Source organism: Crinia signifera, chromosome 8 (assembly GCF_055691185.1).
Source record: "Crinia signifera chromosome 8, ASM5569118v1, whole genome shotgun sequence".
In the NCBI taxonomy this organism is placed as follows: Eukaryota; Metazoa; Chordata; class Amphibia; order Anura; family Myobatrachidae; genus Crinia; species Crinia signifera.
The window spans coordinates 168,884,897-168,900,979 of NC_139224.1; the positions used below are offsets into that span (position 1 = coordinate 168,884,897).

Here is a 16,083-nt window from a genome sequence, read left to right on the forward strand (position 1 = left end):
TGTCGACTTGCATGGCCATGGCGCAGGCCGTGTCAGCAATCGAGACACATTACCGTTCCCAGACGGTGTACACATGGATGGAAAAGTATGGAAAAATCCCCCCAAAAAATCCCCAAAACTCATGTCAGTCTTTACTTGTGTCGACCATTGCCATGTCGGCAAGTTGTCTGTGTTGATCTTTTTTCTGTGTCGATTTTGTGCAAGACAACCATATGCTGTTGACCTAGACACTGTCAACCTATATCCTGGCTGCTCTTTTCACTGTACACCTCCTGGTTGGTTACGTTACTACATAAGGGGACAGACGTATTCAGCCTGGAGAAGTGATAAAGTGGTGATAAAGTGGAAGGGAATAATACAACAGCCAATCATCTGTGTTTAAAAAATGACAGTTAGTAGTTGATTGGCTGGTGCATTTTATCACCTTCCACTTTATCACCGCTTCATCACTACATTATCACCGCTTTATCACTACATTATCACCGCTTTATCACTACATTATCACCGCTTTATCACTTCGCCAAGCTTAATACATCTTCCCCAATGTCACGTAATGCTGATAAGATTAGAGTCACCTCTGAGTAGGCTTCTGTGCACGTTCCTCAGTGGCATCGTTCTGGTAACGCCAATGTAATTATAGGGTGGGAATAATGATGTCACGTTATCATTATTTCATGTATACTGTGTGTTTGAAGTCCTGTCTGGCCTGGCGGAGGGGCTGCACAGTACGTCCTGCTGAGGCACATATGTAGTTACACTATAACAGCTCAGGTTATTATCTCCTGATTACTGGTAACTGCTCCAGCAGTAACATTTTACTGTCCCTAATCCTTCCCGGCTTATCCTCTCTGGTGGATAATGTCAGCAGCTCCGAGCAGTGGATTACTCGCTAGCATCCCTGGTGGAAGCAGAGATAATTACATCCTGTGGGAGGTCTGGTACAATAAGTGCGCTTCCCGGTAGTCTGGAGGTTCAGCGCTTCAGAATTCTCAATCCTATTGATTATTGAATGACTGCACATGTTTATAGATCGTAACACACATGCGGGGGCACAAATAGCAAAATAAAATAGCGCAGGGGTCTAATAGCAATCCCCTCGCAATATGACTAATAGGAAGGTGATGTTTGTAGGCGGTTACCAAACGTTTTCTGGGTGTGTCAGTAAAAATGGAGGTGTGTCCAGGTGTTTTTAGGGAGGGTCTGTGACCTCTGCGGCGGCCTCGATCAGCCTGTTTCTGACGCACAGTTGTGGAAGCGTCAGAGTTACTCACATAGCAATTGTACCGTGTATGTGCACCTTAAAGGTGGCCATACATCAGAAAGATATTGTACCCAATCATACAATCTCAATTGATTGTAAGATGGATTGTATGCAGATTGTGTGCACATCTTGTGTACACAATCATACAATCAATCATAAGATGGATTGTATGACTGATTGTATGATGGATTGTATGCAGATTGTGTGCACATCTTGTGTACACAATCATGCAGCAGATGGATTGTATGACTGATTGTATGATGGATTGTGAGTAGATTGTGTGTCCAAAAACCACCAAGGACTGCCGGGGATTTCAAGGGAAATTGTACACAATCATGAGCGCAATCGATCTTAAGATCGATCTTTCTGATGTATGGCCAGCTTAACACTAGCTACTTAAAGGCCCTTATTCAGATCTGATCTCACAAATTTGTTCTGAAAATGGGCAAAACCATGTGCACTGCAGGTGGGGCAGATGTAACATGTGTATAGAGAGTTAGATTTGTGTGAGTTATTTTGTTTTTGTGCAGAGTAAATACTGGCTGCATTATTTTTACACTGCAATTTAGATTTCCATTTCAACACACCGCACCCAAATCTCTCTGCACATGTTACATCTGCCCCACCTGCAGTGCACATGGTTTTGCCCATTTTCAGAACAAATTTGTACTGAGATCAGATCTGAAGGAGGGCCAAAGTGACGGCATCTCCAGAACCCTTCAGTGGTTTATGTAAACTCTGTGCTTAGCCAGCCATCAGTTTTCCCCAGCTCCTAACTGTCATTTATGTAGCACAGACTTTGAAATGACAGACACTGATTGGTTACAGGGAGTATGAAATGGGGGCAGCATCCTAACTCGCTTCCACTATTTTCTTTCAGTCCAAAGCACTAATACCGCTGCAGACGGAGGCGCACCCTGACACCAAGCAGAGGGTACTAACCAATTACATGTTCCCCCAGCAGCCACGCGGAGATGAAGGTAAATATTACGTTCCCTGACCAGTTTTATTCTTTTCCTATACCCGAGGTGGACAACCTGTTATTTATCAACGCCCTTGCCAGCGCCACACAAGTGGGGGCATCAGATCGTACTATGAGATGACAGAGATAAGGAGGCGATGTACCAAATCTTCAAAGGAGGCCAAACCGAGAAGATGCCCACAGAAACAAATCAGCTTGTAGCTCACATTAACCCATTACATGCTGTAAACTGATAGCTCGCAGCTGGTTGGCTGCTACCGGCAGCATCACCATTTGTCCTCTGTATGTTTGGCACGCCTCCCCCTAATGGCTGACGCATGCCAAACAGTGGGGTGTCATAAGGTTGATTGTGAAGTCACTGAGCATGTCATTGTGGGATCTGAAGTTCCCTTCCGAAGTTCCAGTTCCGAAGCTACATTTGCATTTTTTGGGGGGTACCTTCTTTATTTGAAGGTAAATATGTCACGACTTGCTTCGGGACCCCTCGGACATCCCCCACGAATGACTAATTAAGCATCTGGAAGTTTTCAATTAGCTTTCAAAAAATGAAATGACGTGTAATTATTGACATATCAATTACACGTCATTTCATTTTTGGGGGTTAAAAATAAATAAATGACCACAAGTTTAGCCCAAAATCAACATTTTCATTTTATTATGAACCCCAAATTTAATGAAATTATGGTACTTGTTTCCTAGCACGGCCACAATCGCGGCCCCCAATTTTCCCATTGAAATGCATTGAAAGAAGTCAATATCGCGTCGGTCGCGTCGTATGCGGCTAAAAAAGGCTTAAATGGTCCAGACGCGATGCCCCCGATTTCCCCATAGGGAACAATGTTAAATGCCTCAATTTAGCCGCGATGCCCCCGATTTCCCATAGGAATCAATGTTAAATGGCTCAATTTACCCAAATCATCATAGGGAACAATGGTAAATGGGCCAGAAAACCCAAAAAACACCCCTGAACAGTGAAATGTCCCCACAAAAGTAGTTGACGCCACCCCACGATCAACGCGAACCCGAAGCGTGGCGAGTGCAGCGAGCCCCGCGAGGGGACGCGGATACCTTCACAGGTAAACGCGTCCCTTTGCGGGCTTCACAGGTATCCGCGTCCCCTCGCGGGGCTCGCTGCGCTCGCCACGCTTTTTTAGTGCATGCGATGGCCGCGATGCCCCCGATTTTTCCTCACGATGCCCACGATCAGGATCGTTGTGGCCGTGCTAGGAAACAAGTACCGAAATTATATATTTTAAAAAAAAAAGTTCATGGCTTTTCATTATTATTATTTTCTTTTACAAAATGTTAAGTCACCTCAAATTACCCCAAATCACTTTTATTTTTTGCATCTTCCGTTGTGATTAAACAGAATTTTGCCCCTCCCGCGCAGAAATTTGGGGCGTCGCGTGACGTCAGCCTCCCCCACCCCAAGCAGATGCGCCTGCGTTTGTATTGGTACAACCAGCTTTTCTGTGGGTGTGCCCATAAATCGCTGGCCAATCCCCTGCTTCTGCCCCCTGCTCGCCCTCTGCCCACCTATCCTGGAGCGAACCCTTTAGCGAGCGTGGAACTCGCGAAGGTGTTCGCTCTAGGGGTTTTCCACATGTGCATATTCGCGCATTTGCAGCCCCCAAACATCTGACGGGGAAGCAAATTCCTCTCGCATCACCCCCTAAATGTATTACGAGAGGTGAGAGCATGCTGAGACTCTTAGTGCCACCCACAGGAGGAAGGGCGCAGGATCATTCAGCAGTTTGTTTTTGACTTTTAAAGCTCCAAGTAGTTTGGGTAAGTCTTGGCTGATGCTGTGAGATGTTCTGAGCTAGCCCCTCCCCCTGCGTCCCCAGCACTAGGTGACCTCTAATCCTGCTGTCGGTTATACAGTGCAGTGTTGCTGACTCAGCGGCTGCTTTGTTGACTCATCCGACTTTTGATGTCTTTGATAAAACAACTTTGGTTGTATCATAGAGTTTCAGCTCCGGCTGCATTACCTATTAATGTGTCTGGTTCCTCTTCGTCTGCTTCCTCAAAATCATTGATCCCAGGGGGAATGCCCGGTCTGTGCCCTCTGCATTTGTACTGGACCTTGGAGTTGACAATCGCCAGCACCGGACACAATCACCGCAGGTCCAGCCACCAAATTCTTCTAATGGGCCCACGCACAAAGGAGGTTATTCTAGTTGTCATGCAGCGATGCGAAGTTCGCAGCGCTGCGTGTCATTTTAAGCCCGCCCACTGTTCGCACAGGCCACGCCCCCTTCTCAGGGCGAATTCGCCCACATCATGCGATGGTGGACGACCATCGCATGATGTGGGAGGTACCCGCAGAACAAGGACACTCTCAGGTGTCTTAGCTATGCGTGTGTCCTGGAGGGGAACATGGCGGGCAGCTGACATCCGGTGATCGGGCCCACCCCCCAGCTGCCGCGTCCATGGCTTATTACCATGGGAACGCCCATCATGGGAACACACATCACATTCTGGGCGTTCCCATGGGTGCGATTACCCGCCGCTGCACCACTCCCCCCCCAGCCCACACTGCACATGCGCAGTTAGGAAACATCGCTCACCATTGCAAATCTGCAACGGTTCGCATGGGTTAAAAGTCTGAATGGACTTTAGGTGGACAACCAAAATGTCGACATTCAATAATGTCGATAATGCTGCCGACCTTTAACACGCCGACACCAGAACGTTGACATTGTTTTTTTGCTTCTTTTTATCTAAAAATAAGAAAAAAACTCTGTTGACCATCTTACGCAGCAGGGGTGTTACCAACATGACCAGTAAGTGACGCATTTCTGCCATAGGGCCGCAGACAACGATGCAGCGTCCGTGCTTGCATTGTAATAACTGTGTATAGCAATCTGTTAATGTAATAGTGAATAATAATTATCACTCTGGTTTGAAGCGGATGGAATGAACATGTGGGTGTAAAATGAATATCTGTTTTTGGCAACGTTGACGGTGTAACGTAGCGTCTGTCAGTCGCACATGTGAGCCTCAGTCTGTCTTTATAATACAGATTTCCAGTCGGACAGTGACAGCTTTAACCCCACGCTGTGGGAGGAGCAGCGGCAGCAGAGGATGACTGTGGCATTCGAGTTTGAAGACAAGAAAGAAGAAGAGGAGGGTCCTGGGAAAGTGAAGGTCGGTGCCAGGTTTTCCTTATCACAACACCAGCCTCAAATACCCACCTGCAATGGCTTATGGTTTGTTGTAGGGATGGCCATCGACCATCGATGTCCGAAATCATCGTTGATCAATGAAAGCTCTGCTCGCGGCTGATTCATGTTACTGGCTGAACACCTGCACGAGTTCCCTTGCTAGTTAGCAGCCACTGATTTGCTAATAACAAACTGTTTACTGCTGCACAGTGCCAGAAATCACTGTCTGATTGCACTCAGTATAATGAACGTGGTTCTGACCATTTGTCCTTCCTCCCAATCCAGGTTGAAATCAATCTAAAGAGATACCCAACACCGTATCCAGAGGATTTAAAGAATATGGTGAAGTCGGTACAGAACATGGTTGGGAAGGCGACTCACAGCTCTTCCCTGGATAACTCCATCCCAACGCCGACAGCGGAGCAGAACCTCAAGGAGAAATACGAACATAAGTGGCCGATGTCAGCGAAAGAGATGAAGACTGAGGTACGCGTGAACCTCATGCTGGGCACAGATTGGCTGATCTTGCTTCCCAGCCTGAGTGACAGGATCACTGTCCAATCATACAACACTCGTGGGTTTCCAAACTGGGTGAGATCCCAAACCACAATGAGGGCCCATAAAGAAGATTACCGTGCATCACGTTCCAAATTTACTGGCACCCAGGCATCACAGGGAGTCCTGTGCCATAGGAAATAATGGGGTCTATGTATTAAGTCTTGGTGAGAGATAAAGTGTGACAGCTGTGCATAAAGTGTAACCCCTAGGAGGTCCATGGCCAGCTCAGCCGTGCACAAAGCGTAACCCCTAGGACATGCATGTCCAAAGTCAGGCCCCGGGGCCAATTGCGGCCCGTGTTGTCATTTCAAGCGGCCCGCAGCCTCCAGCTGGAAGCGGGCAGAGCATCAGATGTGAGAAGCACAGCATAGGACACTAAAGGTGGGGCCCCGGCGAGCGCGTCTTTACCTTGCTGTCTGCTGCAGTGAGGAGGTGCCGGCCGCCACAGTCAGATGTGTTTGGCGTCCTACCCCTGCTGCTGCAATCGTATATCACCCTACTCCACAATCACAGTGAAAGCAGTGTTTGGGGAGGGGGGCAGCAAGGGGGAAGCTTGCTCCCGTAACATGCAGAGCAGAGGAGGGCAGCAGCGGGAGCCCAAGCACCTCATGTCCTTGCAGTGCCTGCTATGCCTCTCCTTCCTCTGGCTCACACAAGGGGCTGGGAAACATACAGAGAAGAGAGGGGGCAGAGTAGGGGATATACAGTGAAGGAGGGTCAGGCTGGGGGACATACAGTGAATGGAGGCAGTGATGGCCATTCAGAGAAGGGGGAGCAGGGGCAGGCTGGGGGACATACAGTGAATGGGGGCAGAGTGGGGTACATAGTGAAAGGGGGTCATACAGTGAATGGGAGTCATACAGTGAAGGAGGGTCAGGCTTGGGGACATACAGTGAATGGGGGCAGGCTGGGGGAAATACAGTGAAGGGGCAGGCTGGGGGACATAGAGTGAATGGGGGCAGAGTGGTGACCATTCTGATGTGATTAATGCTTCAAAGAATGTCTGGCTGAATGGTCGGCCCCCACACATTTACACAAAAAGTTTGGACACCCCTGCCCTAGGAGGTCCATGGCCAGCTCAGCTGCGCACCAGGTGTAATTAATCTGCCACCATTGTGTCATGCTGTCATTAGATCATTGCTCAGTGTCCGCAGTTCTCTTGTAACCAGCTGTTATCTGTTCAGGTTTCAAATCGGGAGCACAAAGAATTCCAAAAGAGCCAAATGTCGGACCCTGGAAGCATCCGGAGTTATTCCCTGGATGTCCCCAAGAGGAAGGAGAAAGAAGAGCATTCGGAAAGATCAGAGGTATCCTCATCATTTAAGCATCAATAGTGACATTCAAAGCAAGTAACTGTGCACCTGGGTAACTCCAGGCTGCGCCGCAGGGGGCCAGATATTACATATGCAGAGAGATTTTTGATTTGGAAGGGGAATGTCCTAACTCAGATCTATATGCTAATAAAGTTGCAACCCATGCCGAGTTAGACCCCAAATGACAATTGCCGGCAAGGCTGCACCACACGCCGGGTCCTTCCCCGCATTGCAATTGCAAAATATTGTGTTTGCACTGCTATTGTGCAAGCGCTTCGCTATACAGCAGCATGCTCGCACATTACCGGCTACCCACTGGCTGCGCAGCCAGTAGCGGCGTTGCCATGTTTTGAGTCACAACAGCTGCATATGACATCGTGCAGTTGCCACGCCCTCGCCCCAAATGGTCCAGACCCACCTGCATTGTCCAAACTGCATCCCCAGAATGGTCGGTCGCCAACCTGTTTTCGCCCTCCCTTGGGCATTAGACTGCGGTCGCAATGCTATAGTAGTTTCAGGCTTACTCAGATCTGTGGGCATTGCTGAATCACCCCCTGTGTACGATGACTGCAGGTAGGGAGCCTGTCGGATTTGCCGCAAAGTTAAGACACCTGAGAATGTCTTAGATTTGTATGTGCGCCACATCATTCAATGGTGTGTCTATGGGTGCCGCTCCGTAGGCTAGGCAAAACATCCACTCGCAGCCGTGCGGGTGAATTCACCCTCTGAAGGGGGAGGCGGCATGTGTGAGTGGTGGGCGGGCTATAAATTATACACAGCGATGTGATCTTCGCAGAGCTGCGTGTCCACCAGAATCACCCCCAGTGTGTATGAGGAAGGTCACGTACCGCACGCTCACTTATTTCTTCCATTGGGAACAAGAAGAAACACATTTACTGTAGCACACATATTCATTGTAGCAGCAGCTTCACCTGATACGTTGTAGTTCTGCCTATTGTTACTTATGGCGATCACCTGACCCTACAAGCCGGCGCCACTAACGCATTTCTGTATACGCCAGGAGCCATTTGGACATCGCCCCGGTGAAATGCGCATAGCGGAGCTTCGTCCATCATTGATTGAAACGCCGTTGTACCCCCCGAAACTGGTGCTGCTGGGGAAAGATAAAAAGGGTGAATATAATCTGCAACTTATTATTATTTATTATTATTATATACGGGATAATGCATCCGCTGAGGTAAGTGATCCATTTGGAAGATAGTCAGCCAATAGGCCAACACCGGAGGGACGAGAGTCAAAGGTCCGACACCCGCTGTACTGGATATTACTGTGGGGAGCCCTGAAGGCCGGTGGTGCACATGTATTACATTACTTATGCATTATAAATGTAATGTATGTACACTTTGGAAAGAGATAGTTATATAGGGATTAGTGCTATGATGTATGTTCTGGCTGGGGGTTGCAGATACATGTCACGTGGAGGATGACGCCGCACTTTACATGTTGCGAGTAAAACAGTTGGTGGTGCACATTTCCTGCCATTATGGTGCCACACCGCCCAGTTTCTCCTGAGCTGTCACATTGTAGTGAATGGAGAGCGCTTATTCCCTTGTCACATTGGGGGGCTCATGTCCAGTGAGGTTACCTTGCGATGTTTTCTTAGCACCATCGTAACCGCTGTAAAGTCTTCGTGACCGTGTAGCAGTCGGCACATTTTATATTATATAATACTAAAGCAGGGATGGGGAACCTTTGACCCTCCAGCTGTTGTTGGTCTACACATCCCAGCATGCCCTGCTACAGCCTTGCTATTTGGCCATGCTAAAACTGTTGCCTGGCAACAGAGGCAGATTGGCCCACCGGGAAACCGGGCCACTTCCCGGTGGGCCGGACCAGATTTCCCTCTGGCTGGGCTGTCTAGCTTGGTTCCAAGCAGCCTCAGCCCAGCTTGGTCACAAATGGCAGCATTGCCCAAAACAAATGTGGCCGCCGCATATATGCATATATTATATGCACATATGCAGCGGCCATATTTGTCTTGGGCTATGCTACACTGTGTGAGCAGCTGCGGCGGCTGGATGCCAACAGCTGGAGGCTCGAAGGTTCCCTCTCCCTGTACTTGCAGGGGGTATGGTTCAAGGGACAGGGCTTAGGTCGACAGATGAAATAGGTCGACATGGCTAAGGTCGACAGGGTCGGAATGGGAAGGTAAATTAGCATGAAAAACGCCGACCTTCCCATTGTCAACCTAATGCTTGTATCGACCCTGTCGACATATCTCATGTGTCAACCAAAGTCCTGTCGACCTTTAGTGGTCAACCTAATGTATGTCGACATTCATAGTGTCCACCCGCGACCATATGCCCTTGCGGGAGTGAAACCAACAAGTAAGCCCACTTACAACCTTGTAGGACAGGAGTCGTTTTTTCTGGTATAAAATGCAGCACAAGGAGATGTCCAATTAAAATCGGGGAAATCGGCACAGCACCGGGGGAAAGATTTTCATTGTTAAATGCGGTATTGACTGTGTCTGTGGTTTTCATTCAGAGTCTACCGATGATTCAGAGATGGATAAACATCATCACAACAGTGTGTCATCGGGGACCTACTCCGACTATTCGCCTTCCCAAGCATCTTCTGCATCCTCCAACGCTCGTGTCAAAGTGCAGATCACCGCTAAGGACGCCGTAAACAGCTCACTGTGGGGAAACAGGTCTGTCGGACCCTTAAATACAATCGCTGGTTTGTGTTTCTTGGCAAAAGGGGAACACGTCCAGTAAGGCGTAGGATTAAATATAGAGTTCCATGTATAGAGGAATGTTTGTCATATGTTATAGGATCATTAAATAAGGTCATCAAGTCTATAATTATATCCAGACGTTCATGTTTACTGAAGATGGAAACCCCTGTAACTTTCCACGACACAGAATTGTTATCGAAAATTTTTTGAGAGGAAGTAACTTAACTTACTTAATTGTCAATTTTGTAAAAAAAAAAAATTTTACCTAAAATTTTTTTCTTAAAGAGCAGCTCTGAGCGCCTGAGAGTGAAGTCATGAAAAGTATCACCGTAGAGTTCTGCGCGGAATTTAATTGCTTGTTTTCTTTTTTTTTTGTAGACTTACCCAGTCATTCCCGCAGCCACTTGAAACCAAGCCATTATTGAGCCAGCGGGAGGCAGCGCCCATTGGGAATCTTCAGCAACGCAACGACCGCCAGAACCTCAATGACTCATTCACCGAGAACTGGAACAATAGCTCACATTACGACAACACTGGGTTTGTGGCGGAAGAGAACGCGGCAGAGAATGCGGGGGGCAACCCGATGCTCAATTCAAAATCAAGAAGCACATCCGCTCATGGACGGCGGCCGCTCATCAGACAAGATCGGATTATCGGCATTCCTTTGGAGCTGGAGCAGTCTACGCAGAGAAACCCTCAAGAACCGGATGTGTCACCCAGTAATCCTTGGCAAAACTGGACCAGGACTCCCAGTCCTTTCGAAGACAGGACAGCTTTTCCGTCCAAACTTGAAAGCACCCCAGTCAACAGCCCGTTACCGGAGAGGAAGGAGCATAAGCCTCAGTCACTAGAAAACCCAAGAACATTCTCAGGCCCGCCATGGGAATTTCATGACTCCAGCTCCAGTCGGAGCATGGCGAATGTGTTTCCGCATACTCACTGTCGCCCCGAGTCAGCAAAAAACACCATGTCAATGAGCAAAAGTACCGAAAGGCTCTCTCCGATGATGAAGGACTTGAAGACGGGAAGGTTCAAAAAGTCTCAGAGTATAGATGAAATTGATATCGGAGCGTTCAAGGTCTACAATATCCCATTGCAAAACTACGACCCGAGAAACATCATGCAAGGAAGCTACGACAGGCCAGACTTGGGCATGATGCAAGAGCACAGTATGTCTCGGAGCCAGTCGGTGCCCATGCTCGACGATGAGATGTTGGGCTACGGAACCAGCAGAGGGCAGCAACAGAAACCTGTCACCAAGAAGGTGTATCAGTTTGACCAAAGTTTTAACCCGCAGGGTGCCGTTGAAGTGAAACCAGAGAAGAGAGTACCTCCACCGTTCTCCTACAACCCGGAGTACCCGCCGCAGCAAGCAAAAACAATGGCAAAAGATTTGATCAGTCCGAGGGCTTATAGAGGGTACCCTCCCATGGAACAGATGTTCTCCTTTTCCCAGCCCTCAGTCAACGAAGACTCCCTCCCCCCTCAGTTTACAAGTCAAGGGTCAAGGCCAGGGTTTTTGAAAAGAGCGGATTCTCTGGCAAGTGCCACGGAGATGGCCATGTACCGGAGGGTAAGTGAACCCCATGAACTTCCACAGACGGATCGGTACGGTAGGCCCCCATTCCTCGGGGCTATGGAACGCCAAAGCAGCCTGTCGGTGGCCGAATCTCAGTTCCTGAAGAGGAATGGCCGCTACGACGATGACCACGGCTCCTTCCCGGAGGTGAAATCTCAAGGAGGTTATCAGGTCAAAACCCTCACGCAGCGAAGGCCGTTGTCTGCGAGAAGTTACAGCACAGAGACCTATGGCACCTCTCAAACACGGCCCGTCTCCGCACGGCCCACCATGGCAGCCCTGCTCGAAAAGATACCGTCTGACTACAACTTGGTGAACTACGGCGACAAGTCCTCAGACGGTGACATGAAGGCGAGGCAGAATCAGGGAAAGATAGAGGACACCTGTAACAAAATGCCACCGGACTGGAGACAGCAGCTGCTCAGGCACATAGAGGCTAGAAGACTGGACCGGGTATGTCACCACATTCTGATGTGATTACTATAGAGCACTGTCCTGTTACCGTGACAGATAAAGATTGAATACGCAAGGTGTTTAATGACCGACATCATTACGGGTGGTAATGATCAAAGTTTGGAGAGAGATAAAGTGGACACAGATGAAATGCCAACCAATCAGCCTGTAATTTTAGTTATGAGGTGATTGGCTGATACTTTATCTCTCTCTCTCTGTGCTTTTTTAAATACTCTAAAGCAGGCATGTCCCAACTATGGCCCTCCAACTGTTGTGAAACTACAAGTCCCATCATGCCTTGCCACAGTTTTGCTACTAGGGAATGCTAAAATATTGGCAAGGTATTCTGGGATGTGTAGTTCAGCTGGACGGCCACAGTTTGGACATGCCTGTTCTAAAGTATATACCAAGCTCGTTACACAAGAGCAACGTTGAGAAAGTGATGAGAGATTCAGCTGCGGTGTCCTGAATTATACTAGGCCGATCGTACACATTTACACCACTGATTTTTATACACCCTCCTGCACCTTTTACTGTGTACATCCTGACAGTCGTGGCTTCCTTGGGAGCTTTCCACCAAAGCCTTGTATACAGTATCATCTAGTCAACAAGATGTATTGTTGTCAATCTGGGAGATAGCTACACAGAGATCATCGAGCAGAGCAGGTTTGTGTCATAACCAAGGAGATAGAATATGACGAACTCTGCCAGGACCATATCAATGCCTTGTTGAAAAACATCAAAGGCAACCAGAATGATAAAGCAATATCCGCAATGACTCTCTACTCTCTCTCTCTCTATTTAACTCTAGCTCTATCTGTCTCTGTCTCAAAAGAGCTTAAGGAGCCCCTCACCAGACTTCATAAGAATAAGACCTTTAATCCATCATCAGTGAAGACATGCTGTACATCAAGCATAGCAATCTCCCTTCCTTTAGGCTAAGATCCAGTAGTATGTTTCCCCTCAGTCGGCCTTTTAGCTCTGAGGGGTTCTGGGAGTAATGGGGCCCTTCTCCTTTCCTGCGCCCCAGCACGTGTTTGCTCGTGCACTCGGTGATGATGCCACGAACCTCGGTCTTCAAGAAGAACAATCTCCACTTAATGTTTTCAGCCCATATGGGCCGCCTTCCTTCTGGCGCTCACAAATAAAAGTCAATTTCCACTGTCTTGTTTTAGTGCAGGCAGGAGAAATCATGCGATGGTCGGAGATCATCGAATGTTTTCTCCTGCATCGGAGGCATGCGAGGGGATGTTTTCACTCCGCATCCCCTCACATGTTAACGAGGTGAATAGGCAGCGGCGAGGGGGGGCGGGCGTTTGGACAGGCGGTGGGCGGCGTATCAGGTGTTCGGTAAGCTGGGATGTTCACACAGAACCAGCCCCTTTATCTCTCTTCACTAATCCGAGGCTTAGTACATCTGCCCCAGAGAGAGAGAGAGAGAGAGAGAGAGAGATGATCTATATTACCACATTGTTGTAGGAAGTTTGTGCTGTTCACTGCTGAGCGATCCATCCTGGAGATTAGTTTATTGCAGGCACATACCCCCCCCCCCCAGGGTGCGCCACTGCATACTGTACTTACTTTCCATAACATGTTCTGTGTTATTCCTCGAGTGACTTACTGATGTTGTGATTCCAGCGCATGGAGACGAAACTGATGCGTATAGTGCTCGCCTTAATAGCTCTGGAGTTTATAATCAATTTACAATTAGGTGCTTACAATCTCCGGGGTTAATGTGTCATCTCTTTCCTGTCGCGCTGAGCGGCTCATACGTGACATTTCTGACAGCAGCGATAAAGTTTCCCACTAACCGGGACAGAAAACCACGTCGGTATTATCAACAGAGAAAGATGAATACATTGAAACATTCTCCTGCGGCAAAATGATATTACACATTCCATTCACAGCGGTGATGAGAGGGTTCATGTAATACTTCTGATGGCAGCTGAATCTGGTCAGAAAGCATCTAGAAAACTGAATTACTGTATAGTAAATTCCATAGTGCCTTGTGGATGAAATACAGTACTTAGAAGTTCTATTGCAATATATCTGTTTATGCAACAGAAGTAGCTGTATCTGACAGGTGCAAAGGCGTAACTACCATTGGTGCAAGGGGTGCATCTGCTATGGGGCCCAGAGCTGAAGGGGGCCCATCTTTACAGTCTAAGGTATATGTGCTATATTCATGTATTACCAACAGTTGCTAAATAGGGGGCCCATACAAACTTTTGCTATGGGGCCTATGAATGTCTAGTTACGCCTCTGGACAGGTGGTTTAAATATATTGTTTTGACCAGGTGACATCCCTGCACCCAGCAGCCTCTCTCCCCACCATCCCCATTATTGGTCACAGCTGGAGATTGCCACAAAATGCCCATACGGTAACACACGGTGACAGCAGGTGCACCCCCTGTAACCTACATGCTCGTTGCCAGGGGTTTCTAGCTTGTTGCCATTGGTTACATGCTTGCTGCCAGGGGTTTCTTGCTTGTTGTCATTAGTTACATGCTTGCTGCCATAGGTTTCTTGTTTGTGCTCTCATGCCAAGGGTTTTTTTCTTGTTGCCAAGGGAGGTTTCTTGCTTGTTGCCAGAGTTTTTTTTCTCATTACCATGGGTTTCATGCTCATTGCCATCGGATACATGCTCATTGCCATGGGTTTCTTGCTTGTTGGCAAGAGTTTCTTGCTTTTTGCCAGGGGTTTCATGCTCGTTGCCATGGGTTACATGCTGATTGCCAGGGGTTTCATGTTCACTGCCAGGGGTTTCATGCTCGCTGCCAGGAGTTTCATGCTTTTGGTTTCATGCTCGTTGCCATGGGTTTTATGCTCATTGCCATGGGTTTCATGCTCTCCATTCCAAGGGTTTTATGCACATTGCCAAGGGTTTTCAAGCTTGCCGGTGGCGCCAGCATTGCCAGAATCCTACAGTTCCGATTAATGCGCTGCACTTCCCTGGCAGACACTACAGGTCCAGTAGGACCTCTAGCATCTGTCTCCTCCTAGGGGGCAGCCATTTTGAAAGGATATTTTAGCATGGAATCTGCATAGACCAGTGGTAGCCAACTCCAGTCCTCGAGCTACCAACAGTTCACGTTTTCTAGATCACCTCACAGGTGCACTCATTACTGACTGACACATTATAAATGATCCACAGGTAGGGTCACCAACTCATCCCTTTAATCCGGGACACATTAATTACACAGGTTCTGTGGCAGTTTAAAACCAGGTGAAATGGAGTCTTGAGGTGTGGCAGTTTAAAACCAGGTGAAAGCCAGCCACAGAACCTGTGTAATTAATATGTGTCCCGGATTAAAGGGATGAGTTGATCACCCTATCCACAGGTGGAGCAAGGGACTTCACTTGGGATTCTGTGAGGAGACCTGGAAAACGTTAACTGTCGGCAGCTCTCGAGGACTGGAGTTGGCTACCCATGTGTCCGTGGCTGCGGTGGCATTATTACACCACTGCTTTTGGCCTTTTCATAAATCTGTTGCAAATCCATCTTCATCAGTTGGTATTTGGTTGATAGGTCATCAGTCTAGGTTGGTTGCTATGGGCAACATCGCTCACTTCTAAAAACTCACACTTTAGTAAATTTACCCCTTAGCCTCAGTTCATGAACAGTGAGAGCAACAAGGACACCTGCAGGTTTAACAACACATACAGTACATGCCAAGTTACCAAAGAATGACATCATAGCAGACACAAGATTATGAGTGTCCAGTCACCATGAGCCTAAAGCCAATTACACACGCGGAGCGATCGGGGCTTCATTTCTAAGTGATCTAGGGCCAGATGCACTAAGTCTCAAAAGTGATACAGTGGAGAGTGATAAACAGCCAGCCAATCAGCTCCTACCTGACATTTTTCAAACACAGTCTGTGACATGGCAGGTAGGAGCTGATTGGCTGGCTGTTTATCCCTCTCCATTTGATCACTTTTGAAGCTTAGTGCATCTAGTTCCTAGTCAGCTCACTTAGAAATGGGGTTAAAATCCCCCCATCTGTATGCTCCTTTACTCTGGGCATATCGCAAGCCTGCAGTCAGGTTAATGACTTGGATGTGACTC

General features: G+C 48.0%; 1 protein-coding gene across 9 annotated transcripts in view; it reads left to right on the plus strand.

Moving 5' to 3' along the window:
* Positions 1–16,083, plus strand: part of LRRC7 (leucine rich repeat containing 7) — a 281,010-nt gene that overhangs the window by 206,414 nt on the left and 58,513 nt on the right. For all 9 annotated transcript variants that reach the window (XM_083157731.1, XM_083157733.1, XM_083157728.1 and 6 more), the window contains 7 exons: positions 2,142–2,241; positions 5,269–5,393; positions 5,696–5,896; positions 7,153–7,275; positions 8,303–8,414; positions 9,790–9,955; positions 10,361–12,014. In XM_083157731.1, coding sequence (XP_083013857.1) covers positions 2,142–2,241; positions 5,269–5,393; positions 5,696–5,896; positions 7,153–7,275; positions 8,303–8,414; positions 9,790–9,955; positions 10,361–12,014 — 2,481 coding nt within the window. The remainder of the gene's footprint in view (positions 1–2,141; positions 2,242–5,268; positions 5,394–5,695; positions 5,897–7,152; positions 7,276–8,302; positions 8,415–9,789; positions 9,956–10,360; positions 12,015–16,083) is intronic.